Here is a 26,615-nt window from a genome sequence, read left to right on the forward strand (position 1 = left end):
ACACACACACACACACACACACACACACACACACACACACACAAACACACACGTACACGCACACACACTCGGCTACTCCACAGACTATATATATATATATATATATACATACATGTTTATATATATATATATATAAACATGTGGGTATACAAATTGTCAGTGTGTTTTGTGCACATGTGTGTGTGTGGGCACAATCACGACGGAAACACCACAACAATATTGTTCTGTATCCACATTCGATCATTCATGTTTTTATATTTTAATTATGGATACTGCTGGACATGATAGGCGTTAAAAAAGAATCCTCTTTTTTTGCGGCGATTGCAAATGAAAAATGATTTAAAACGGAACGCGGCCCTCTTGAGGTCGCAGTCGGTGTGAGCACCGTGAACGGAACGCGGCCGCAGCCTGCCTGGTTCCTGTCTCCGTCATATAGCGGGGCTCCCTGTCGGACGCAGCGCCTTCCCAGCCGCCGCAGCACACTTTGAAACAAAGTTACTCCGCGCAGCAGACACGCGGGAGAGAACAAACATGCCTGCGGTTTCTAAAGGGGACGGGATGCGTGGCCTGGCCGTGTTCATCTCTGACATCAGGAACTGTAAGTTTTGTTTATCACCTTCACGCACCGCTCTCGCCTCGGCTAGCCGCGCAGCTAGCGGGCGCTACGGGGGAGGATTAGCGACGCGACCGGCGGTTTACCGGAACACGTCCGGGGGGGAAAGCGGCGTTCCGTCGCCACGGTCTCCGCAATGGTGGGTTTAATTTACCGGAGTGGGGTTTGGACGACCACTCGCCGGGCCAGCTAGCTAGTTGACGCTAGCCGCTAGCTTCCGGTAGCTAAACGTCACGTCGAAGGGCGTGGACCGCTCGGCTCACCGCAGATAATGCACGTTAACTGCCATTTGTGGGACGTCAGTGTGTATGTTCCTGGGAGGAATTCAACGTGAGCGGGAAAGCCTTTCGCACCATTTACATGTATTTGTATTAGTTGTCAACTGACAGTTTAGCTAGCTAGTCTTGAACATGAATAGTTCAGGTGGCGTCAAGGAGGACATCTCTATAAACCATTAACCTCCGCGGTGGGCTTTACAAACCCGCCCGGCGAGGAGACCTCACGCGTCCCCAGAGGGTTCAGCTTCCAGCCGGAAACCTCCGAAAGGGAACTGGCGCGCAGTTTCCAAGTCGCACACTATTCTCAACACATTCGTGTGTGTTTCTAGAGGAGGACTGTAGCCAAATACGTCGCCCTACGCGTCCCTTCTCCCGAAGTGTTCGCCAAGCATTGAGCATTATTCTCAGATCTGCGCTGCTCACAGTAGATACTGATGAACTTAATGTAAACATCTCAGCATTCTGATGTATAATCTTGTTTTTGGGAACATATTTTCTCCACATATTTTTTTCTAGAAAGAGCTTGGATCTAGCGATATGGCTTCATAATAACTTGTTTGTAATAATGACATCTTAACTTGGTATTTGGGAAATAAGGAACAACAACAAAAGATGTAGGGACAATGGTCGAGGACTTCCTATGATTCGCTGGCCTTGTATTCCTTTCGTGGTTTGAGGTTTCAGAAGATGCTGATGTCGTTTGACTTGGGGTAATGTCATATTTCTGTTTACTGTCGCAGCACAAAGACCAGGGCTACTCTTGTTGTCTTGTCGGTGACCAGTCTCGGCGCCTACAAGTTCACCGTTGTGCCTGTTTTAAGTGTGTACTGTCAGCAGCCGTCAGCATACTCCCTTGGGGACCAAACTGTTTCCATAGCTATGCAATTGCAGTGCATTGGCAACAGTATGTAGCCTTGCCACCCAGAAGTGTTTACCACGACTTGATGTGGATGCAGCATCTGCGCAGAGGAGGTTGGTGCATGCAGGCGAACCGTCACGGAAGACGAGCTCTATTGGATCCGCTCGGCACAATCCGTTTCCTCAACACCAAAACACATCTTTCCATTTCCTACACGTCCCTGCTGCCGCAGCAACTCGTGACCTCGGGTCCTGCATTCGTTATTGGGGTGACTTTTTTTCTCGTAAAGAGATGATATTCTCATCCAGGTTTTTACTTTTTCTTTGGTGCAACTGTGCGATGTCAACATGGACCATAATCTCTTCAGGGATGTTCTCGTCTCCCTTGGTTGAATCCATGATATTAAGAATCTGGGCTGTTCTCGGAGAAAACGTGGGTCCAACATAACCAGCACTTAATAAAGTGGCGACTATCCTTTGCTATGGTGTCTGTTTACATGGGGCTCCACTTTAGATAGTGCTGCAGGGATGATGTTTTTTTTTTTTAGGGTGGGGAACCAGGAAGTCGGCATCGCCCCGGTTACCTCGAAAAAAGCCAACAGGACTTTTCCATTGGTTCAGAAGTTTCCCCTGATCGCTTGTTGCCTTTTCTAACACGCTGACAATAGCTCTAAAGATTCAGCTGGGAAACATTCACTGACATATTTGATGTCGCAGAGCAAATTATTATGATCGCCCGTGTTCACCACAGATCTTTTTTCATAACATTAAAATTAGAGATGCACCGATCAGGTTTTTGGTGCCGATCACCGATCACTGAAATCAGTATCTGCTGATCCGATAATACCGATCACGGTGTCGATTGAAGCATTCTATTTATTGTGTAGCATTATTGCCTAGGACTATGAGGAAATACATTTATAAAGCACCTCAAACATTAAAGAAATTACCGATTTCTTTAAACATTTAGGACTTTTACTTTGAAAAATGTCCTAATTGATACATTAAAATAGTTTGATTGCTATTGTAGGGGATTTGAGATATGTATGGAACACAAATGCATAATTCATTTCCTGGAACTCTTGGGGAAATCTATTTACAGGACTTTTTTTAACATACAAAAGTCTGACTTATTTTTATAAACTCTTCCTTGGTCCAGTAAAAATGTTTTAATGTTAGCATAATTTAAGATAAATCTCAGAAACAATCTATAAAGATACAGAATCAGTTCATTGTTTACTTTGATATGTTAGTGTATGATTTGTCGACATCTTATTTTGATAAACGGATGTTGTTTCACGTGGTTCTTTCCGCTAACTTTGCAAAACCGGATGTTGTCACATAAATCCTTCCGCTAACTTTATCAAAACCCTCACGCTCCCGATCGAATGTGTTTACCGTGAACATCAGTCTATAGGGGCAGACATGTGAGAGTCGGCTGAGTTGACCCAGTGATTCAACTCGGGGGACGGGAACGCCGCTCGGTGCGTGAGGATCCCTTCGTGGACCTCTCACTCTGCGGCCCTCGCCGGGCGCATCGTCTCCGTTGCGATGCGCGGCGATTGAAACGTCTGATAGTTCTCGCACATGTTACGTCAACTGATCGGCCAAGTTTGGATAATGGGAATATCGGCCGATATGGATCGGCGCCGATCAGAGCGGTGCAGCCCGAATTAAAATCCATCAACTCCCAGGTCAGAGACCCGTAACTGCTTCCTCATTGCCGGCTTTCGGGACTACATTCTGCCAAACTCTACAAAATCACACAAAGTAGCTGTAACATTGTCTTGAGTTGCACAATCTTTTGTTGTGATGACGCACAGCAAAATGAAACGACAAAAATGGGGAGGAAGTATGATATTCAACAATGGATGATCGCAGTGTGACTTAACGCGCCAAATGTCTTGATCTGTTTGCAGGTAAAAGTAAAGAGGCCGAGGTTAAGAGGATAAACAAAGAACTGGCCAATATCCGCTCCAAATTTAAAGGTAGGTTAACAATTCTAACACAAATCATTCCACTTCAGTGTTCATGATGGCCTCAGCTTCTCCATCCATCCAAAGACCGATTTGTAGAACCTGATGTGTGTTATTTTTCTTTTGTTGTTGATTGACGTACCAAACTGTTGCATTATGCTATTTGTTTCCAGCTGCTGTTTAATCCGCTTCGCTAACTCCTCTCGTGACCAGAAGGTCGTTCTCATTTCCCAGTTTGTACCTCCTTTTGTTTTCCTTCCTTGCCTCCTCAACCCCTCCCCTGAAATATAGGATGAACAGACGCAAGGAGGGCGGTAAAGCGACGTAGACTAAATATGAAGTGTGTCACAACTGCATCAGCTGTCCATTGTTTTGTTATCTCAATGTATTTTATGATCTCTACATACGATCATAACAGTGTTTGTATATTTACTTTGAACTCGACTCGCAGCGTGGCACAATGGGATAAGAACATTGCACTCCGGACTCGACATCGACGTGAAACACGGCACATTTGTGCTAATTGAGAGAGGTTGTTATTGATGTATCAATTTGTAGTTTGTAAACGTCATGGTTATAGCAGCAGGATGCAGCCGACGTCCTAGATGCAGACATCAGTAATGACATGGCAAACAGAATACAGCCTCCCGAGGCAAAATGAAAGGCTGCATATGAACATCTTGCATTTCTACAACTTATACATTTTAAAGAGGCAGTAACAATGGTTTGAGATAATCCCAGCTATCTGTCACGCCTCTTTAATAAGCCACAGGTATTAGGCAAGTGTGTCTACCGGCTTATCCTTGGCTGTTGCTCTTCTGGCTGGCCTCCTCGCTCTCTGAGATGCATACTTGTAATCGGAAGGGTGGGGGTTTTCGCGCAGCGACTAGAAGGCATAAAAGCAATGACAAAACTAGAATGGGCACTCGGTAGAGCGCATACCTTCGCATATCACAATATTGGGCATTGAATTATGAACATTTTGGCATTAGTTGCATGCCAATTGGATAAATTGACCGCAAAATGGAAAAAAAAGATGATGTGACCTTTCCAACTTTGACGATCAAATCCCAATCAAATCAAATGTGGATAATAACCAATCATCCCCCCAATCATCCCGATTCGGTTTATTTTTTACTTTTTGAGTTTGAGTTAGCGAAATACAAATATATGGCGATCAAATCAAACATAACTAATTTTTCATAATGAGTCGAGCCTTGTGTCCTTTGCCCCTTTTCCCTGTTGCGTCTTATATATTTATATATTTCCGTATAACTTTTTAGTTTTAAATGGCTGTCTGCATTTGTGTAAGTTCCCGCAGCTCGGCGTCGATGTCTGCATTAACGTTATTCTGTTGGTGTCGTTTCTCATGCCACCTTTTCCATGCTGGTTATAATTAGTTTGCTCCGGAATGAAGCTGCCTCCTCCGACCTCACAGTTCCCACTCGTTCTGGCCTGTGACCAATTGATTATTTGACTGTAAAAAATATTGAAAGGTGTCTTTTCTTCCATTACTCAATGGTTTGGTGATTCAAGGCTGAATGGCCATTGTACTGATAAATCCCTGTGTTTCTAACTTTATGTAGACGCTCATATCCATACGTTTCTGTGTGCTAGGAGACAAGGCTCTAGACGGCTACAGTAAAAAAAAGTATGTCTGCAAGCTGCTCTTTATCTTCCTACTGGGCCATGACATCGACTTCGGACACATGGAGGCCGTCAACCTCCTCAGCTCCAACAAGTACACAGAGAAACAAATTGTAAGTTCGTCCTCATCCAGTGTCGGAAGTACACAAAATATGCTTGTGTGGAGGGGCGGGGACCAATAACCAACCTAAAAAATAATAGTTTTTCCTGTGTATGGTGTAATTGTGCTTTGAATCCACATCTTGCTTTCTAGGGTTACCTGTTCATCTCTGTGCTGGTGAACTCAAACAGCGACCTGATCCGTCTGATCAACAACGGCATCAAGAATGACCTCACCAGCCGCAACCCGACCTTCATGAACCTGGCCCTGCACTGCGTTGCCAATGTGGGCAGCAGAGAAATGGCCGAGGCTTTTGCGTCTCAAATCCCCAGCATCTTGGTGGCAGGGTTTGTACACGCACATTAATGCAGCGACATTTCTACGGGTTTTGACGTCTCTGAAAAGTGAGGACTGTTGGGCATTTAAAAAAATTTAAAAAACATGTGCAGCGTCCACACGAGGAGTACAACAAGCAGCATTCATGGAGCCATAGGCCGGTTTGGATAGAATAATATGAACTGAAAAGTTACATTTTGTGTTTTGAAAGAGTTCAGATTCACCAAAGTCAAATACACAGTCGGTAAAACACTAACTGTGGATAAGTAGCTCATACAAAGACACTTAAACAACATCCAAACTATAATTTTCTAATCTTTAAGATTTCCATTATTTCAGACCATATTTCAGTTTTTCAATGTGAGCATTTCTTCTGCATTAACTCCCCCACTGTGCTCCGTAATCGCCTCTTATGGAGCGGTTTTCATTGTAAGCAATGCCATTTTATTCATGTTCATTTGAATATCAATTACACGCCCCGTACTTATTTTGAATTCTTGTTCAAAACTTTGCTTTACTCTCCACCACTACCACCACACACTACTCCACTCCGCATGGAGAATCAAGAACGGAGGACAGTCTTGATGACTGAAGAAATGGGGGGGGGGGGCGTTTAACAACAGCAAACCTGTACCAAATGAATCTGGCACAACTCGTGGAGTTTAACTCGAGTCTCTTTTATCCGGCCACATGCTCAGTGCTCCCTAAACACGCGCCTCTTTGCTTAAACCCCGCTATTTAAAACCGAGTTTGATTTGTCCGTACTGTCGATGAGATTAAGAGTACAGGACTGATGTTTTAAGGATTATGATTTTCCATTTTGACTAACCATTGGTGTTCTGGCTGTGATGAATCAAGTCCTCTTGTGCTCCCCATCAGGGACACGATGGACAGCGTAAAGCAGAGTGCGGCGCTGTGTCTGCTACGTCTCAACAGGACGTCCCCTGACCTCGTCCCCATGGGTGAATGGACGGCTCGAGTGGTCCATCTACTCAATGATCAGCACCTGGTGAGACCATACACACACACACACACACGCACGCGCGTTTGTTGGGTCGTGGTGTCGTACACAGAGGTCACAGTGTGGTTTCTACCCGGAGGTATAAGGGTCGTGGTGTGAGTTCGGTGAGCAAATGTAAATAAAATTTCATAAGGATATGCTTCTTTTAAACGTGTTTTTAACAGACAGTAATGTTACAAACAGACACAGTCCTTGCTGTGCACTGGGGTATACTTTTGCCCACTTGAACTATTTCATTCTGAAAAATAAGGAACATTTAAAATACTCCCAAAAGGCTACAAATCGGCCTCGTCTTCTACATCCGTCTTGCTAAAAACGTTACATTATGAGAATTGGTTTGCAGTACTTACTGTATGGAATTATTATGTCGTGCTGTTTGTTTTCATCTGACACTCTAATCTCTGTGAAGGTGAAACACAGTCCCCAGGTTGATGGAGTAATGTTGTGTCTGTTGTTCTGTAATCCTTGTCTGTTGTCAGGGAGTGGTGACCGCGGCCGCCAGCCTCATTACCACTCTAGCCCAGAAGAGTCCCGAGGACTTCAAAACCTCCATCTCACTGGCGGTGGCCAGGCTCAGCAGGGTGGGTGTTTTTCTGTAACGTCACACATAAAAAAAAACTGTGATCCCGACGATGCTCTGATGCGTTCCTTGTTCTTGCTTGTCCAGATCGTGACCTCGGCGTCCATCGACCTCCAGGACTACACGTACTACTTTGTTGCCGCGCCGTGGTTGTCCGTCAAGTTGCTGCGCCTGCTGCAGTGCTACACTCCACCTGGTATGCTGCAGTCCTGTCCTATGTGCACAGCTACAGTGTGAATAACATAGTTCCCCAGAAATCCTGCAATAGAGACTCATAACATTCATCCTGAAGTTAGGCGGTGTTAGAGGTGTCTTCTTTCCACACTCTGGACAAGAGTCACTATTTGTGCCCCTGGTGCCAGTCTCTATGCTAAACTAAGCCAAACGGTATTCACATAGTCTTTGTATTTAACACACAGATGTGAGGTTGATAATGATCTGCTTGTCTCGCTCTCAGAAAGGGAGCCTTCTTTGCTCCTTAACCCTCCTGTTGCCTTAGGGTCAATTTGACCCGATTCAATGTTTAACCCTCCTGTTACCTTTATATTTACTAACATATTTTACCCTTTGGGTTCAATTTGACGCCAGCAATTAAAACCTCCAGAAAATTATTAGAATTAATATTGTTTTCCAAGTTTAAGTGTGAGGCACTTTATGTTTGTTTGTTGACTACCGAAAGAACACAAACATTGAATTAACCCTAAGGCGGCAGGAGGGTTAAATATTGATTCGGGTCAAATTGACCCTAAGGCAACACAAGGGTTAAATGGTGCCGACAGAGCATGTGAGGTGTTTACTCCCATAGAAGCTTCAAACTTGTAGAAAACTAGAACACTTTGATCGGTTGTCATCATTTCCATCGTTGAGCATGGAAGGCGACTGCAGGAGGTGATTTCTGACACCAGATGGCGCCAGAGTAAAAACGGTCAAATAAGGAAGAAAACAAAAACTAATGCTGTGACCTTTGAGATAACGGTCAGTTCCTCATTATTGAGGATGATGAGGAGTTAGTGAGACAACCAGCAACATGGGCTGAGAAGTCTGTAATGTCTCTTCACAGAGTGATTCATGGTTAATATAAAAATACACAAACTGTTTGTGAATGTTGTTCCGTGATGAGACTCAGTCGAGGCTATGAATCCTTGTTGCTGCAGAGGATGCGGCGCTGCGGAGCCGTCTGACGGAGTGTCTGGAGACCATCCTCAACAAAGCCCAGGAGCCGCCCAAGTCCAAGAAGGTCCAGCACTCTAACGCGAAGAACGCCGTTCTGTTTGAAGCCATCGCCCTCATCATCCACCACGACAGGTACGCCGCGTTGGAGACGAGCAAAAGAAAATCAGGACATTCTGATTCATCAGGGGAATTTCCCCCATTGGGCTTTAAGCAAACTGCGTTTGCCCCCGTCATGTTGAGCTTGAGATTAATTTCCATCTTTCAGGAGACGCGGGACTGTAACACCAAGACCCTTTTGGACTTCTTATTTAGATCGCAGGGCAAACCCAGCCGCCATTAGCTCACAAAGCAGTTTTGCGTAGCGTTGGGTTTTTAGTTTTGGAAGTTGAAAGGTGTGTGTGTTCTGTGTCTGGTCCGATGCAGCGAGCCCACCTTGCTGGTACGAGCCTGCAACCAGCTGGGCCAGTTCCTGCAGCACAGGGAGACCAATCTCCGTTACTTGGCTTTGGAGAGCATGTGCACGCTGGCCAGCTCCGAGTTCTCCCACGAGGCGGTGAAGACGCACATCGACACCGTGATCAACGCTCTGAAGGTGAGTCCTCCGCTGTGAGCCTTGTGATGGGTCTGATCAGTAAGAGACCTTTTTCATGCAATCTGTTCCCGTTTTGTTTTTCCCGTCCAGACGGAGCGAGACGTGAGCGTTCGCCAGCGCGCTGTGGACCTGCTCTATGCCATGTGCGACCGCAGCAACTCCAAACAGATCGTGTCGGAGATGCTGAGCTACCTGGAGCACGCCGACTACTCGATCCGAGAGGAGATAGTGGGTCACCGGCGCAGGCCTGTGCACCATTCGGCCACCCTTTGAGCGCGGCCCCCGCCCTCACCTGGTTTCTTATTGGCCCGCAGGTGCTTAAGGTGGCCATCCTGGCAGAGAAGTACGCCGTGGACTACACCTGGTACGTGGACACCATTCTCAATCTCATCCGCATGGCCGGCGACCACGTCAGCGAGGAGGTGTGGTACCGCGTCATCCAGATTGTCATAAACCGAGACGAAGTCCAGGGCTACGCGGCCAAGACCGTCTTTGAGGTGACGATTTTGGATTTGTTTGCTCGCCATCGGGCTCCTCGGTGTTCTTGTTGATGCTGGAGAAATGTGGGCTAAGTGGGCAAAACAGGCATTGCTCTGTAGAAATCCATATATGGGTTCAGTCACATAAGGCACATTTAACAACAATCCTTCTCCAGGTGGTTCAGACTAACCTGTTAATAGTGCAAGACCTATGAATGTACTGAGCTGTGATTATTTTTGGATGGATAGGTATCGGCTAAATAAGGCCTTTTTCAAGCCTTTGTTTGCTTTGTATTGTATTTTTTTTATTTTATTTAGTCAATCAAATGCAATACAATATTATTCTATATAATATACAGAACAGAAAGACTTTGGATGAAACAGCTGCCACAAACACCCCGTAGTGCCTCTGTTAAATAACATTTAATCCTCACGAATTACCAATAAGTCATTATAGAATATAACTGGAAGCATTAATAATAATTTAGACTTCTATAGCGGTTCTTTAGTACACAAAGACGCTTAAAGACGCCATCAAAGTCAAGCTGAGATGCATCTTTTTCTTATTGCAGAGCGTTGCAGCAATTCTTTTTACAATTGTGTACTTGAAAAATATACATTTAAAAATAATAGAATCTAGTATGGGATTGACTACATTTATTTTGTTCTTTTTTTTTTTTAAACCAAATAATGATGACTAAATCAAAAGAGAGCCTTTTGGCCCGATTCTAAAATGTTCAAGGTGGCTTGACATTGGGAGGCCAGGGAGGGATTGTATCCTCGTAGCTAGACGATGTGGGCTGGCTGGTCCCCAATTATTCCTTTCTGAAACCATACTTGTAGTAAGGTAGCCGTCTACATTCTTAACGTCGTCCTTCCTTGTGCACACTCGTAGGCGCTGCAGGCTCCCGCCTGCCACGAGAACCTGGTCAAGGTGGGAGGATACATCCTGGGAGAGTTCGGCAACCTCATTGCGGGTGACTCGCGCTCCAGGTAAACGGCGTCCATGTGGAGGAATCCACCCTTTAAAAAAAATGTCTGAGTTCATGTGATGTTTCAGCTTGAGGTTTGATCCAACCAATCTACAAAAGAATGACTGTTTTCTCTCCCGCTCCAGGAGGTGTTGAGCCATGCAGATAGTTTTGTTTTACCAGGCGTTGAAATATCTGAATAGAGTTTAGTTTTCAGAGTTCGAAGCAAGAAGTGATTCCACAGCGCGTGATCCTGTCCCTTATGTCACTGTCAAAGTTTTCACCAGGACAATTTCCCCTTTACGAAGTAGTTTTTATGAAGCCAAATTATCTCTGTCTCGATAATGGTTAGAAAATATGTATTTTTTTATTACAAGTTTAGATGAACCAAACAGTTTAAAGAAATGCTACTGACATCAATATGCTGTCTTACAACAAAACATGGCGCCATGTTTAACCACATGGAACCGAGCAGAAGAAGCTTAATATACCAGGGCAATGCTCGCGGCAGTCCATGACCAAAGTCTGAATGTCGCTGTTTCTCTCTCTCTCCCCCCCCTCCCTTTAATTCAGCCCTCTGGTCCAGTTCAACCTCCTCCACTCCAAGTTCCACCTGTGCTCCGTGCCGACTCGGGCGCTGCTGCTGTCGGCCTACATCAAGTTCATCAACTTGTTTCCCGAAGTGAAGACCACGATCCAGGAGGTCCTGCGCTCCGACAGCCAGCTCCGCAACGCCGACGTGGAGCTCCAGCAGAGAGCCATCGAGTACCTGAAGCTCAGCTGCATCGCCAGCACCGACATACTGGTGCGTGAGTTGTAATTGAAATACTGATTGCACTTGGCAACCTCGCACACGCTCAAGCTTTCACAGACACCGGGGGGGGGGACACGGGACGGGGGGACAAGGGGCGTGGGACGTGCAACTCCATTGGAGCTATTTTAGTGTAGCGGGGTTGTCTTCGGCTCCCATAATTAGCCTTCACAGTCTCTCCCTCTCGCTCCACAGGCCACGGTCTTAGAAGAGATGCCCCCATTCCCAGAGAGAGAGTCGTCGATCCTGGCGAAGCTGAAGAGGAAGAAGGGCCCGGGCATCCTGCCCGACATCGACGACGCCCAGTGGAACGGCAACGTTGAGCACAGCGAGAGCGCTGAAGGCACGAACAAGGTAAACCCCGTGATGAGCTGTACACTCCTGGTAGGTAGAGCTAAGCGTTTTCACCAAAGAGCTTTTTTATATTTTTCAATTGAAAAAAAAAAAAATATGTCACACAAATGAGCACATCTAAGAATTTCTGAATGTGTTGGACTGTCTCATGCACCCCTAAAACAAGTCTGCATCACACAAACAATATTCTTCTAGTCATATTCTTTCAGCATCTCCTTGTTCTTCACCTTTACTTGTCTTCTCTCCTTCCTTCCTCGCCCCCCCTGTCCCTGTTTTCCTATTTCTGTTTCCGTCTCTCGTCTTTTCTTTCTCCATCAGTCTTCTCCTTCCCTGATGGCAGACCTTCTCCCCACCAACAGACCCCGCCCTGCCTCCTCTAGTCCCACCATGCTTTCTGCTGGGACCATGGTACACTGATGGCTAGAACCCATCGTGTGATGAGTCTCATAAATAATCAGCCGCTTTTATCTCTTGTATCTCCCACATGATACGAGTCATCCGTGTTCCTTCCTTGTGCTTGTTAACCAGCACAGAAGAGGTTTGGGTTTAGTCTGCTTGCAATTATAAGGATTTGGCAAATCTTATTTTACTTTGTTCTGCATCGCCATGTGCTGCTCTGCATTCAAGTCAAACTGAGGTCCCAGGGCTACGCGCCGCAAAAGGTATTGATATTGTTCCATCCATCACCGACACGCCTTCTCATTTCCAACGCGGGACGAACGCAACACACGGAGAGAAGAGAAGTTGGCTCCGTCTTCGGCAAGCGCGGGTTAACCAGCGTCCACCTTTAGTGTCGGCGGAATAGAAACTGAACAGCACAACTTTGAATGTTTTTAAAGTGACGCACTGTTTTTATTTGCCGTGAACTATTATGGCGAACTATGTGGAGAAAGTATCAGCATGAGCCAGCGGCGTCACGGTCCTCCAAATCTCTCCTTTTGGTGTAGTTCTCAGAAGTGTTCCAGCCCAACATGCCCACACTGACGGTCTTCAGCCAATGGCGCCTCTCGGAAGCTGACAGGGCGTTGCTGACAAATAGCTGGAACGTCATTATATTACATATTCTATTCCACACAAAGGGAATTCAAGCTCGAGTTTGAATTGAATGTTCAAGCTTTAGAAAGCAGGGAATTAAATGGTTTATTGCGAGATTGTATTTAGCCTGGCACTTTGGACTCTTATTAAATATATTAAACCATACACTTCTGTTGAGATGTATGCGGATGCTGTCTGTTTACATGGATATTTCTTTGTTTCTCTCCCAGGGTTCCGCCCACCCCTTCACAGACCTGCTCAATCTGAACTCCGCCCCTTCAGCAGGAGCCAGTCTGCTGGTTGACGTCTTGTCCGACGGCTTCAGCCCCGCATCCCCAGACGTGTCTGAGGAAAACTTCTCCAGGTGGGGATCGTACTTTGAGCTTCGTATGGCAAGAAAATGTGCCCGAAAGTGTGGAGTAATCTACATCAAATGAAATATTGCAGGAACAGCTGGAGGATGCGCAATAGACACATTCAATAAAATAATGGTTAAAACCCAAACTGCATAGGCCTGAGATATCCTGACTTTTGCTCTTCTACTATGGGTCAAACTCTTAAAAACACTGGATCTTGCATTCCCAAAGTGGAACAGGGTCTCTCATCATGTCTCCCCGAGGTCCTCTGGTGTTTGTGGTTGTACGGGGGCATACGATCGCGAGGTGTTTATTCGTGATTCTCAACTTGCGTTGCCTTGGGGACCACCTGAGCTCAATAAAAAGAAACCAGGTGCTGGTTAAAATCAACTGTCATAGGGTCTGGTGGATCCTCCTCTGGTCCTTTTGGATGAATAAACTCTGTTGGTCTACTTTCTTTTAATTTATTTTAAAACCAAAAGAACAAAACTGAACCGCCATCTGCGGTGGGGTAATCACGCGGACGCATTCCTAGAGTTCTTCATTGTACATTTCTAACTGTGTGCTTGTGAATTCCAGGTTTGTTTGTAAGAACAACGGCATTATCTTTGAGAACCAGCTGTTGCAGATTGGGCTGAAGTCTGAGTACAGGCAGAACCTGGGTGAGCAGCTCTCGGACAGTCTTGGTCTCCAATGTGCTTTTGCTGAGCTCGCTGCTTTTTAGAGGCGCTTAAAACTGTCCATTGGTCACATGCGGCTCCTTAAAGAATAAACCCGACGATGGTTTCCTTGCTGTCGTCCCGCAGGTCGCATCTACGTGTTCTTCGGCAACAAGACCTCCACCCAGTTCCTCAGCTTCTCCTCATCGGTCACCAGTAGTGACGCTCTCAAGACTCATATCCTTAACCACTGCTCCCTAGCTTCTTGACCCAGACTCCACTGGTCCCCGCAGTAACGGCCTCGCTCTCGCAGCTGGCTCAACAGACGTGAAAGCTGTTGTGCGTGGGCTGAGACGCATGCTGGTGTCATTCAGGTATCTGTAGAAGCCTTGACCGTGCCGCCTCCACAGCTGAATATCCAAGCCAAGCCGGTCGACCCCACGGTAGAAGGCGGGGCTCAGCTGCAGCAGATCGTCAACATCGAGTGTGTGTCGGACTTCACAGATGCACCGGTGCTCGACATCCAGTTCAGGTCGGTGTCTGGATGCCTACTTTGTTCTCCACGTGCTGTAGTTCAGTTCCATATGCTAATGTGTGTGTGCGCGTGTGTGCAAACAGATACGGTGGAGCTCTTCAGAACATTGCCGTGAAACTCCCTGTGATGCTCAACAAGTTTTTCCAGCCCACAGAGATGACATCCCAAGACTTCTTCCAGCGCTGGAAACAGCTCGGAGTGTAAGGCTCAATTTCCATGATCAGCGCACCGCGGTTTGTCCTCATCGGGATCGCTGGATCAAGAGTGATCTGAAAGTAACTTTATATTTAGTGCCTTATGGCTGAAGGAAGTTGAGTGTCTTATGTCGTAGAGTATGTCTGCAGTGGCTGTGGATCAGGTGTTCAGTTCTTAACCCTCCTGTTACCTTCACATTTACCAACATATTTTACCCTCGGGGTCAATTTGACCCCAGCAATTAAAACCTCCAGAAAATTATTAGAATTAATATTGTTTCCCAAGTTTAAGTGTGAGGTACTTTATGTTTGTTTGTTGACTACCTAAATAGCCCTTTAAATATATAAAAAAGTTGATATTTCTTATGTTTGACACAGTGAAAAACAGCCTGGGGTCAAATTGACCCCAAAGAACACCGACATTAAACATTGAATGGGGTCAAATTGACCCTAAAGGTAACAGGAGGGTTAAAGGGTTCTTTAAAAGTTCTTCTAAAATCAAAATGCACATTTTTCCTCCTCCTGTAGTGCTGTAAATCAATCTAGATTGTGTTGTTGTGCTCATCACAGCGCGAAATGTAAACATTAATGGCGTCCTCCTGTAACGGTAGCTATAGTGGCGCTAGGTGAGCTGGCAGTATCGGTCAGCTCTGACCTGTAAACACGAGTCGGTGCGCGCCTCCTTCCCTCACTGTGGTTGGCCGGTGTAGTTCGGAATGAAAGAAGTGGCTCCGATCCGACACTGGGCACAACACGGTCTGTGTATTGTTTTAGTTGTCTAGTCATGACTTCTGTAAAACAGACACAGCTGTTGAGCTCTTCAGACGTCATCATTATTTCGAGGGCCATCTATTCCCATTATACTGGAGAGACGGCAGCGTCTCTGAGGCCTCAAGGCCAGACGAGTCGCACCAAAACAATCTAGATTGATAAATGGCTCTACAGGGAGGAGGAAACATTTCCCCCTTTTTTTTAAAGTGAACTTTGGGAAGTGGGGGATGTACATTTTTTTGGGGGATTCAAGGTATGATTAATCAAACAAATCATTTCCAGGTAAATTGTAGGGTTCCGACAGCCAGTTCTATTTCGGAGTGGACGAAATGCCTCATCGTCTCTCCCCTTGGCTTTTCTTTACTTACTTTTTTTGCTCGTGTTGCATCTTGTAGTTTAGTCTGTAGCGACATGTCCTCTTCCTGTCCTCCTGGAGACACGTGACTCTCTTCTGTCTCTCAGTCCTCAGCAAGAGGTTCAGACAATCTTCAAAGCCAAGAACCCGATGGACACAGATGTGACCAACGCCAAGGTAAAAAGAAAAGCTCACTTATAAGAAGGATATGATGGTTTGAAACAAAAAAAGAACGCAAAATGACGATGTTGTTTTTACTTTCTTTCCCGTGTTATTTTGCCCTACACTCCAACTATTTAGTCGCCATAAGTAAAACGTGTACCAACAGAATGAATACTATAGTTTTCTATCAATGAGTAACTCGTCAACATGAATGGATTGTTGGTGAGCCAGTTGTCAGCTGGGAGGACATTACCGATTCACACCGGATAAGATGGAGAACCTGTTGATACCAAAGCAGTCCTGCCCCCCCCCCCCCCCCCATCTGAATCCTTGAGAACTTGCTTGCTCTGGACTTTTCAAACGTTTTTCGCAGACAGTTTCCTCAGTAGAAATGGAACGTTTCAGTATTTTAACACTTCTGTGTGAACCGCGTGTGTAGATGGTAAGAACTGTTCTCAAATTGTTGATGTCGAAGTATTGAAATAATTGTGTATTGAGACTTAAGTACATCTGATTATTCCCCTCATTAGTTTTGTCGACACATTTATTTTAAAATCTCTTCTGTAACTTCTTTCGTAGATCTTAGGTTTTGGTGTGGCTCTGCTGGACGGGGTGGATCCCAATCCCACTAACTTTGTCGGATCCGGAGTCATTCACACTAAGGGCACTCAGGTGGGCTGCCTCCTCAGACTGGAGCCCAACGCACAAGCAGAGGTAAAGAGACACACACACACACACACGCTCACTCACAGACTCGTTCTTGCATTGAACCTTCATATAGCTGGTGCATAACTGTGTGTGTGTTTCCTCTTCAGATGTACCGTCTCACCCTCCGGACCAGCAAGGAGTCCGTGTCTCAGCGGCTGTGTGACCTCCTCTCTGACCAGTTTTAGACTCGACACGGCGCCAGTAGTTCTACACCTTTCACTCTCCGAGTCTCTCTTTAGATAGAATTGATGTATTGTACAGTGTAAATTCTTTTCCTTTTTTTTATTTTATTTGACTAAATCCACATGTAAATGAAGTGAAATGTATTTTCCGCACATATCTTTACTAATATATCACTGCTCTAAACCTGCCTTGTGTAAACACACTGAGCACCTTAGCCGAGATGCTGCGGACGGTAAAAAAAAAAAGAAATGCTCTGAAAGCTTTCCGGCCGCTCCAGTTCCTGGAATCGTGTGTTTATTGCTCGGATACTGCCTTTCTCGTTCCGACGTTTTGAGGAGTTTGTTTGGAAGCATTATTACGTTAGTTGAACGTCTCAGTGGCTTTGTGATCTCAGTTGGCTTTTCTATGACACTTTTGTGTTCAACAAAAACAACTAAGAAGGAGATGCACAACTTCTTGACCTTTTTGCACTTGATAGTAAAAAAAGAAAGAAAATGAATAAATAGCACATGATTAGAGCTACAGAAGCCCTGAGGGGGACAGAAAATGGAGCTAGAACAACAAATAAATAATTTGATCAATTTTCTAAGTCTGATCTAAATAGTTTTCTCTACTTTGCTTGAATAAATAGTTTTCCAAGATGATCTCTAAATTCCTTCATTATTCTTAAGAATGAAATATAACTTAATTCCCTCCCGGGGCTTCCGTACAAATCAATTTAGACGAGAGCATCTTTAAGTCTCAATGATTTCACTAATTTTACACCTCGCTCATCTCAGGAGAAAACCCTACGCTTTGCATTGTGGTAATTATATATGTTTTTGTGCAAAAAGAAATGGGGCTCCAACAATTTTTGGTGATTTTTGAGCGACACCGCTCAAAGCTTCTGCACAGAATTCAGGCACTGCGATAAAACGGGCCACGAAGATCAATATAGTACACGAGGTCATAAACGGATATAGATCTGTGGCCGTAGTCCGATGGCCCCTCCCCCTCCCGCTAGCGGCGCTTTCTATTTGTCCGACGGGAGCAACCGGACCGCTCTCCAGGGCTCAGTGTGGAGGTCCAGAACATCTACCGGGCTCCACACAGTTGTGCCGCTGGACTTCTGTTACTGTCATCAACAGAACGAAACCTTCAAATAGTAATGAGTCATATTTCATTTATATACATATATAAATATATATACTTTTACCTAAATTCATTTATTCACAGAACGCTGACAAACTGGTGATATTTCTACATTTCAATAACGTATGGTGTATTTTCTGTTTTATAAAATGTCCTCTTCTCAAAATCCTTGATTGCGTATTTGATGCTCTGCGTGGTGACCGCCTCTGACCCGAGGCAAACACAAAATTGTCCCGCCGCCGCCGGTTTGGTTCTGAGACGGCAGGAAGTCACAAAGCCCTTAAAATGTCAACTTGTCACCTTTACGCTGCTTTTCTTGGTACATATTAAACAAACAAAGACATAAAAAAGATGGATGTAAAAAACAAAACAAATTGGATCGAGGTACACGTGCTTATGATAAAATAATCATCGAGGAAGTCTTGAGCTAATCTGTTTACTTCAAGTCCAACTATGTCCCGCTGTGTTGCAATGGCTCATTGTTTGTACGTACTTCAGGTGAAACGTCTTGATAAATGCAACAAAGTTTAGCTGTAAATGACCCCGTGATGCGAAGCACTGATGAACTTTCCAGCCTGTTGTGGATCCAGCACCATGGGAAGTGTTCCGTGTCCCAGCGGTTCCTCGTGGGCACAAACCAAACCCAACGCTGAGCTTTGATGAGCTCGGTCGCTGGAAACACGACGTTTGATAACCTGGGACTTGATATCATCGCTCTTTAGTTTTCGTCCAGTAAACTCCTTTTCTGGTTCGGTGCACAGTGTGACACCGGGGGCCCAGTGGGGCCACTCGTCATCCTCACGGTCTCTGCTGTGAAAAACTACTTTGATAGTTCACCGAAGAGCTCCACTGGCCTCCGACACAACGCAGCGTTCCAGTGGAGCGCAAGACGACGCTGAACTACACTTCAGATATTTGGGCCCCAAACCACGACATTAGGGGCCTCTTTTGGGTCCTTGGTACTACATCCAGCACACGTGGTGCTGACTATCGGTTGCTGTGCTGCTTTACTACTTTACAAATTGTCTGTGCTGATCTGTTTGGTTTTGTGCCTTCTAACATGTGTTTCGGTCTCTGTGCCAGGCGGCTGGATATCTTGTTGCTATTTCAATGTAATGTCACTTCAACATCTAAATGATGGCCTTTTGTAAACAAATTAAAATATATACTTCTTTCTTTTTAATGGAGAAAAAAAACATCATTAATTATACTCTAGCATTATACAATACATTGAGAATCCCTCAATGTACTTGACCGTGTGCACAGTTGGGCTCTCTGCTATCTGCCGTACCACAAAGCACTCAGTTTAATGTAATACATGTTAATGCTTTGCTTCAGAAGACTCCAAAGATGGCCGCACTAGTTTCCCTTGCTGCTACGTATCGCCTGTCCTTTAGAAACGCTCGATAGGCCCCAGAGCAAATGTTGTCGGTAACTTAGTTTTTCTCGATTGCTAAAACACTAAAACCCATTGGCTGAACAAAGTTCTCAGTTGCCTGAACTCCTTGAGCAAAGTGTGCAGTCTGTTGTCAAAACTTAAACTAGTTCACTTGGTAAAACACAATTTGCAAATCTCACTTAGACTTTTCAGCAAAACTTTAACCCTTGTGTTGCCTTAGGGTCATTTTGACCCGAATCAATATTACACCCTCCCCCCACTTTAGGATTAATTTGACCCCATTCAATGTTTAATGTCGGTGTTCAACAAACAAACAAAGTGCCTCACACTTAAACTTGGAAAACAATATTAATTCTAATAATTTTCTGGAGGTTTTAATTGCTGGCGTCAAATTGAACCCAAAGGGTAAAATATGTTAGTAAATATAAAGGTAACAGGAGGGTGAAACATTGAATCGGGTCAAAATGACCCAAAGGCGGGGGGAGGGTGTAATATTGATTCGGGTCAAAATGACCCTAAGGCAACACAAGGGTTAAACACATTGTCAGTTTCAAAACACATTCTGCCCTCTAATGCACACGTCATCCATACTGCGAGACACAAGTGGCAACAATTAAATACAAATATAGAACACACGTCATTGATTAAACACAATCACTCAAAATTGATTAAACTTGCATCAAATGATGTGACACAACCAATAGAAGCCAGTTGAGAGCAAACAGGTGGTTGAAGGTGGGAAGGAGAAAGTCTGAGAATGGATAGAAGAAACAATGTGAGAGGATGAGGAGGATGCCGTATGCAAGGTGGGCGAGGAGGAGGAAGAGGGCGTATGAGAGGTGGGCGATGAGGAGGAGGGCAAGAAAGGAAGAGGACGAATAGGAAGAGGAAGACAAAGTGGAAATATCTGATGAAATTGGAGCAACAGTCCTAGACCTTATAGTCCACGGACTGACGATGAGGGAAACAGCACTTGGAGTGCACCCCAATGTGAGCCGATGCTCTGTCCACCATAGTGAGGACATTCAGGGAAGAGAACAGGTACAGTATGCTACTGTATTTTTGTAATTGCAAATGTACTGTACTACACTATATGCAGCTGTTTCAATAGACACACAAGAGGCTTCTTCCCCCGTTGCCTCAGGAGAGAACATGATGCTGGTGATGTCGACGAAGTGCTCTGGCCTGACCCGAAGACAAGAAGAAGCACCTTGATGACATGTTGACTCCCTTTACTGTAGTATTGTATACTGTAGAAGGCTTAGAGTGCATTGTAGGCTGGATAATGAACAATAAACAAATGGTGTGGCCTTGAACATCGTGCTTTCTATTTGTTACAGTACCGGTACTGACTGATCAATAGATGTTGACTGGTTGCAGGTTCATACCAACAAAGAACAAGCAGGGTACAGGACTGTACCAATAGGGTACAAGGAGGAGGAAGAACAAAAGAAATTGCAAAGAGCAAAGCACAGTCATTTCTGATACATGTGTAGCTACTGTAATCAAACATGTTTTCGTTCATATGAAATTTGTTTTGAGATTAAAAATCTACTTCTCCCATGGAACTATATGTTTTGAACAATGTGTTTTCTTTTTATTGGTGTATTGTTTACTGACTGTTTGATAGTGTATATTATTGTGATCAATTTGTTTTTGATTTGAGAGCAGGGTTTGATTTTGAGCACAGGTAAATCTGTTTAGAGGCGAAAGTTTAATTTTGCAAGAGGATTCAGAGGTTTTGTAAATATTGCTTGAAGATAAGGCTTTGTGTTTACAGTTTTGAGAAAATAGGTGACCGTTTCAAGAAATGTGTCTTAGCAATCGAGAAAAACTGTAATAGTTAACATTAATCTTGATGTTTAGAATGGAGTTACACATATAGAGATAGTTTTATTTAATTTCCTACAGTTCTGCATCGATGACCTCATTAGTCTCACCGCAAAGCCCAAACAAGATATTTTCTGTTCTCACATGAGATGATTTCAGCGCTGAAAGCTAAACTTCTTGCAGCTCCACCAGGCGTCACCTGGTTGACGTAAGAGACTAAATGTAGCAGCCGTTCTAGTTATTGAACACTAACGAGTCAATCATTGTTAAAATAACTATACTTCAGTTGAGGTTTTTTCCCCCGCTGCTTTAATGTTCTACTGAAACCGGTTGTTCTTCCTAAGAGCTGGTATAAGTTGTCAAATGGACTCTGGGGGGCGACGTCAAAGCATTTTAACTGCATCATAGTCTCCAACGTGAGAAAACAAACTCTTCATCATCATCAAGAACACCGATGAACTACTTTGTGGGCCATTGTTGGGCCAGATAGTGGCACATGGGTGACAAGCAGTACATTACACATGATGACAAACATTTTTATTTACGGAATATAAATGAGATACCATCAAAATTTGAACTGGGTATGTCATAATTATTACATTTAAAAACATTAGCTCATAAGTATTTTTATAATGCAACACATTTGTCTTTTACTTTCAATAATGGCAGCAATGAGCGTCCTTAAACTAAAGTCTACTTAATTAAAACTAAAAAGGCCTGGTTGATTAATCGGAGCAATGTAACACACGAGGAAGGAATCGTAGAAGATGGAGGGACCACACCGGCAATGTGTGTGAAAAGTGCACAAATCAACTTTTAACGGAATCTACACAAGATGGTTCCGGTGCGACGGCCTCAGGGTCACCGCTGGTCTGAAGACGGATGAAGCTGATGAATAAGGGGAAAGTAGTTCAACCACATGAACAGGATTCTACGGTCTAAGTAAGAGTGAGATGTTTTTAAGAGGATCTTTTACATGCTCCATGGAGCCAGTGAAGAGATCTGATTATGGGGGTAAGGTGAGACCGGCTGTTTGACACGGTGAGTAGTCTGGCGGCAGCGGTCTGGATCGCCTGCAGACAATCAAGAGAAAAGTGCGTTACGTAGTCCATTTAAGTAAGAGATAAAGGCTTGTTTATAAATCTCTTGTTCAGCCGTTGGGAATACACATCTCAGTTTACTTATATTTCTTAAGTCGAAAAAACATGATCGCGTTAACTGCTCATCATGGGTGCCGTCCACTCCCAAATAGCGTTAAGGCAGTACAGCAGCCTAGAGAACCTAAAAAAGTCTCCCGAGGTTTGAACGAAAGGTAGAGTTGGGTATCATCCACATGTAAGTGATGTGCAATATTAAATCGGTTCATGTTCTTCCATCCCAAGGGTAGCAAATATAAAGTGAGTAGCAGGGGCCCCAGGACAGAGCCCTGCGAGACACCACAAGACAGTGGAGTGGTGTGGACCGTGATGACGTGAACAGAGACGAAGGCAGATGAGCGTTCAGCGTACATTTACACAATGACTCAAGGACGTTGGGACCGGACCGAAGTCTTTAACTTCAGTCAGTGAGAATAAGATGAAATCCAGTCCAAAGCCAAGACAGATACTCCCATCCAATCAAGTAGCCTCGTAATCAGGATATGATGGTTTACTCTACGGTGTTGAATGCAGAGCGTAGGTCAGGAAGTACTGACGCGGAACAGAAGATATTATTCGTTAGAAACCCTCAGAAGACTTTCAGGAGAGCGCCGTTTCAAAAACCTGGAGTGGGTCCGATCACAACGTGATTCTCCTGGGCATCCGAGTTGGTCGGCCACAAACATGTTTGACAAAGGTTTGGTTCATGGGCGAGGCCGGATCGAAGTACATAATTGGTCAAATGGACTGGATGTCTTACAGATGTGTGGATTTATTCTACATGGGCTCTTTACAATCCAGAGAACTGTCAATATGCAAATAATAAATCAAAAGCACAATAGCTTCAATGGTTTATTTGATTTGAAAATCCGAAAGAGTTTTTTTACATTCTAAACCAGAATAAATGATTCTCCAGGAACAATATCTTATTTTTCTTATCGAGTTTAAAAAGCAGAGGAAGGTATATGTTGACTTCATTCTCACGTACAAAACATTTCATATTGAGGAACAGATGACTTTCTATCAAGTGACTTCTTTCTTGTTCGGCAGTAGTTGATGAAGTACTCAGATCCTTTACTTAAATAAAATGATTGAAGTACTGTCATTAAAGTATACCTTAAGCACTCTTTTAAATATATTTATTTTCAGAATAATATCTATAATACCACTAGATTGTAATTTGTGAAGCATTAAGATTAAGGTGGAGCCAATTTTAAATAATATATACAGGGCTGGGTGGTTTAATCCATAATAATGCCTCCTAATTTAATCGTTGATTTAAATGGGTTATTAATAATAATATTTGGAACCTGAAAATACATGTAGAATATAAAAAAAAGTACAATATCTGCCTCTGATCTGTAATGGAGTAGAAGTATATGGTGGTATACAATAGAAATACTTTAGTAGCGTACAAGTACTCAAAATATGAACTCGAGTAGTATTCAGCATCCCCTACTGCTGTTAGGGTAGAAACAGTTGGCTCTCTATTTGGCACAGACATCGTGTTTCACAGTTTCTTTTTCTCCCAACAAAGTACAAAAATATGTGACAAGGACTCCGGTCGTGCTCGGCCGGCCCGACCCCCCCCCCGAAAAGTCCTCGTGTCCTCAGAACTCAGTCTCTGTGGCGAACCTCTGCTCGCAGCTCCTTCGTGACGTAGTTCAGCAGCGTGGCGGTGACCTGCTGCTGCAAGGTGGCGTTGCCCATCACGAGGGCGATGAGCTGCGCCGCGTCCGTCCAGTCCAGGTTGTTCAAGATGGCCGCGACCTGATCGCAGAGCGTCTGTCGCTGGGTGGGAGGCAACTCCATCAGGATCTGAGGTAGAGGCCGGAACTGACCGCTGGTCAGCCAGCAGCCCAAGAGACCACCGACTGCACCACCTGGTGGAGACACAGAGGGGGGGGGGGGGGGGTAAAGGGTCAGTTAGGTCACAGTGGACACTGTTCTACCTGTGGGGAGGAGATGGATGAGGCCAGAGTTATTTTTTATCTTCCTTCTGTTAATGTTTGGTTCACTCTACCAGGTTACAAGGTTTTTCTTGGTCATTGCACAACAACATTTAGATTGTAGTCCCGTATGCCACATAGGAAAGAAAAGAAAACTATTATATATGGGGGGTGGAAGATGAGTTAAGGGGTCTCACAGCCAGAAATAATAAAGTGCTCTGCTGGCTCGCCAGCTGCTGCTGCTTGTGTTTCCCTCTCCAGACGGCAGCACGCTGAACAGGTTGTAGCCACGGCAGATTTTACTTTTACGATTGCTTTCGCTATTCACAGGTGCCTCTCACCAATATCACGATCCCGTGCTTAGCCCTACACACCCACATGCAACGTTGGAATGTTTCCAGTCAGGATGCTTTCTATTGCTCCTTTGTTGATAATTACGTCAATGATTCCTCTGCCCAAGGGGGATATAGATCGTTTTGTCCGACTGAGAGTCAAAGAAGACAAAATATTTGAATGCACAGTGATAGAAAACCATTACATTGGACTTGGGAGTTTTTCTTGGGTTTCTTGGTCTTGTAGCAGACAGTGGTGGTCGTGCTTTAGATGTGACCTCTTTGTCATATACGTCAGAAACATCAGTCACAAAAAACATCTGTAGTATTTCCATCAAAGTGTTTATTCTTACCGACAGCAATCCCCGGAGGTCCTCCGAGCAGCGCGCCCACAAAGGCCGATCCTCCGGCCACCATGGCGCCTTTGGTGGAGTTTTTTACTGCCACCTTGATCTGCTCGTTAGCCGATAGTTCGCAGCACAGACTCATGACATCATCCATTCGCGGAGCCATCCCTGCGCTGAGACACTGGCACGATAGGAAAGAGGACAGTCAACTTCTGGTGAGCCAATAGGCACAGTGGTAGTCACCTCCTTCACTGGGGATAAACAAACTGTATTATTGTTAATGCCGTGGTCTACATACTGAAAAGGAGTGTTTACGACCTCTAATATCTGATCTGTTTTAATGGGATGGATGCGTTTACTCAAAGTCATCCCATCTAAACCCTAAAGTGATGTGTTCGACACAAATACAAACCATGCCTTGGTTTCTCCTGGAACAGTGACAAACAAACCAACTTCACCAAGTGCACGATGGTCAGAATACATTTGGTTTCACTTTTACTTGTTCCTGTTCAACATGGCCTACACGGCACAAAATAACTAAGAAATACACCATAACTAATTAAATATACTATAACTTCATTCTATTTCTGAACAAATCTGGATTTATATTTAATTACATAATGCTTTTACACCTACCTCGAATGAAAACAGATGCTATTAAGTCGTAAAGTATCTAAAGTCAACATCCGCCTATTTATATATTTTAAATTACCTGGTTTCTGAATAGTTTGTCGGGAGAGAACCGTTTTGGTTGCGCCCGCTAGTTAGTCGAGTAACTTTCTAAACTTGATATAAGCCGACTCAATGTACGCACGATATGCTGCCATGCTTCCAAAATGTTTGATTGTTTGTTTTTTTAGACGATAACTCAACGCAATGACAAGTGGGTTGAGGCTAAATCGACAGCGGTCTTCTTTGAACGCAACACATGCCCATGTTTCGTTTCTATTTCAATAGCGAGCAAAACTATTATTTCCATTTAAGAGATAGAAGACGGCTGACACCGCCCTAACACTCAAGAGCTGTCTACATTGTTACGAGTACCTTCAGTCTTGTCCTGAATGTGCTGCCAAGTGGTAGTTTGTGCTCTTTGCGAGCGCTCGGCTTTGTTAAAATGCAGTCAACCTAACTTCTTTGCTGTTACTGCACTCTGTGCCCCACTTCCTGCTTTACAAAAAAAGAAGCGATCAGAGAGTATATACCGGACCATCAGGGCAAGAAGAGTATTTTCATCAGAATGCCGTTGAAGAAAATGGTGGCTGCGTTATATACATCGTCCGGTATCACCGCTTCTTTCCCCCTCTGGGTCGGTCCAGTTACAAGAGTACCCTCGTTGACACCAAAGAGTCGATGGCAAGGCGTTTACTAAATAAATCAGTCTTATATTAGCACATTTAACGCTTGCGCACGACACACACTGGTTGTTTTGCTGTCGGGGGTGAACTATCTTGATTTAGTATGGTTTTCAAATTCTTCAAAGATTAGGTTAACGTTAGTTAGCTAGTGTGTCTGTAGTTTGTGACTTAGCGCTATTTACTTTGTTACTGTGTCTACAGCCCGTTCCCTCATTCACTTACATTAATCAATATTAAATACGTCTTTATTTTATGGTAATGGTTGTAGCATTACTGCCCAGTTTTACAGGAATGAACGAGGCTTTAAATCTAGTAACGCTAGTCCACGGTAGATATCACTTTTCATCAGTCATTTTCGGCGTTTGTCCTCTCGGTTACTCTTCCACCGT

At 44.4% G+C, this 26,615-nt stretch overlaps 2 protein-coding genes across 7 annotated transcripts; one reads left to right on the forward strand and one right to left on the reverse strand.

Annotated features, from left to right (window-relative positions):
- The first annotated feature begins 389 nt into the window (after positions 1-389).
- Positions 390-19,061, forward strand: LOC130192557 (AP-2 complex subunit alpha-2-like). 2 transcript variants are annotated; one of them, XM_056412629.1, is made up of 23 exons: positions 390-598; positions 3,669-3,737; positions 5,343-5,485; positions 5,626-5,819; positions 6,688-6,817; positions 7,309-7,410; positions 7,497-7,605; positions 8,564-8,714; positions 9,006-9,174; positions 9,265-9,402; positions 9,489-9,671; positions 10,549-10,646; positions 11,198-11,429; positions 11,631-11,789; positions 12,108-12,197; positions 13,055-13,188; positions 13,760-13,842; positions 13,987-14,075; positions 14,247-14,371; positions 14,458-14,574; positions 15,802-15,871; positions 16,436-16,570; positions 16,672-19,061. In XM_056412629.1, the coding sequence occupies exons 1-23, from the start codon at positions 532-534 to the stop codon at positions 16,747-16,749; spliced, it is 2,865 nt and encodes a 954-aa protein (XP_056268604.1). In that variant the 5' UTR covers positions 390-531; the 3' UTR covers positions 16,750-19,061. The 2 variants fall into 2 exon arrangements, with proteins under 2 accessions (XP_056268604.1, XP_056268605.1); XM_056412630.1 differs by lacking the exon at positions 12,108-12,197.
- A 4,021-nt stretch (positions 19,062-23,082) lies between these two features.
- On the reverse strand, positions 23,083-26,022 carry LOC130192710 (protein C19orf12 homolog). Of its 5 annotated transcripts, none has more exons than XM_056412828.1 (3): positions 25,916-26,022; positions 24,878-25,044; positions 23,083-24,126 (listed from the first exon to the last, which is right to left on the reverse strand). In XM_056412828.1, exons 2-3 carry the CDS (start codon positions 25,035-25,037, stop codon positions 23,861-23,863), a joined length of 426 nt encoding a protein of 141 aa, XP_056268803.1. In that variant the 5' UTR covers positions 25,038-25,044; positions 25,916-26,022; the 3' UTR covers positions 23,083-23,860. The 5 variants fall into 5 exon arrangements, with proteins under 5 accessions (XP_056268803.1, XP_056268802.1, XP_056268804.1 ...); XM_056412827.1 differs by having other exon boundaries at positions 24,878-25,052; XM_056412829.1 differs by having other exon boundaries at positions 24,878-25,122; positions 25,916-26,001.
- Positions 26,023-26,615: the final 593 nt, after the last annotated feature.

This window comes from Pseudoliparis swirei, chromosome 4 (genome assembly GCF_029220125.1).
Source record: "Pseudoliparis swirei isolate HS2019 ecotype Mariana Trench chromosome 4, NWPU_hadal_v1, whole genome shotgun sequence".
NCBI classification, from domain to species: Eukaryota; Metazoa; Chordata; class Actinopteri; order Perciformes; family Liparidae; genus Pseudoliparis; species Pseudoliparis swirei.

Coding starts and splice junctions, on each gene's coding strand:
- LOC130192557 (XM_056412629.1), top strand. CDS start 532: ATGCCTGCGGTTTCTAAAGGGGACGGGATGCGTGGCCTGGCCGTGTTC. Junction 5,820..6,687: donor CCCAGCATCTTGGTGGCAGG/GTTTGTACACGC, acceptor GCTCCCCATCAG/GGACACGATGGACAGCGTAA. Junction 14,076..14,246: donor GTAGTGACGCTCTCAAGACT/CATATCCTTAAC, acceptor GTGCCGCCTCCA/CAGCTGAATATCCAAGCCAA.
- LOC130192710 (XM_056412828.1), bottom strand. CDS start 25,037: ATGGCTCCGCGAATGGATGATGTCATGAGTCTGTGCTGCGAACTATCG. Junction 24,127..24,877: donor ACCTCCGGGGATTGCTGTCG/GTAAGAATAAAC, acceptor TGTCTCCACCAG/GTGGTGCAGTCGGTGGTCTC.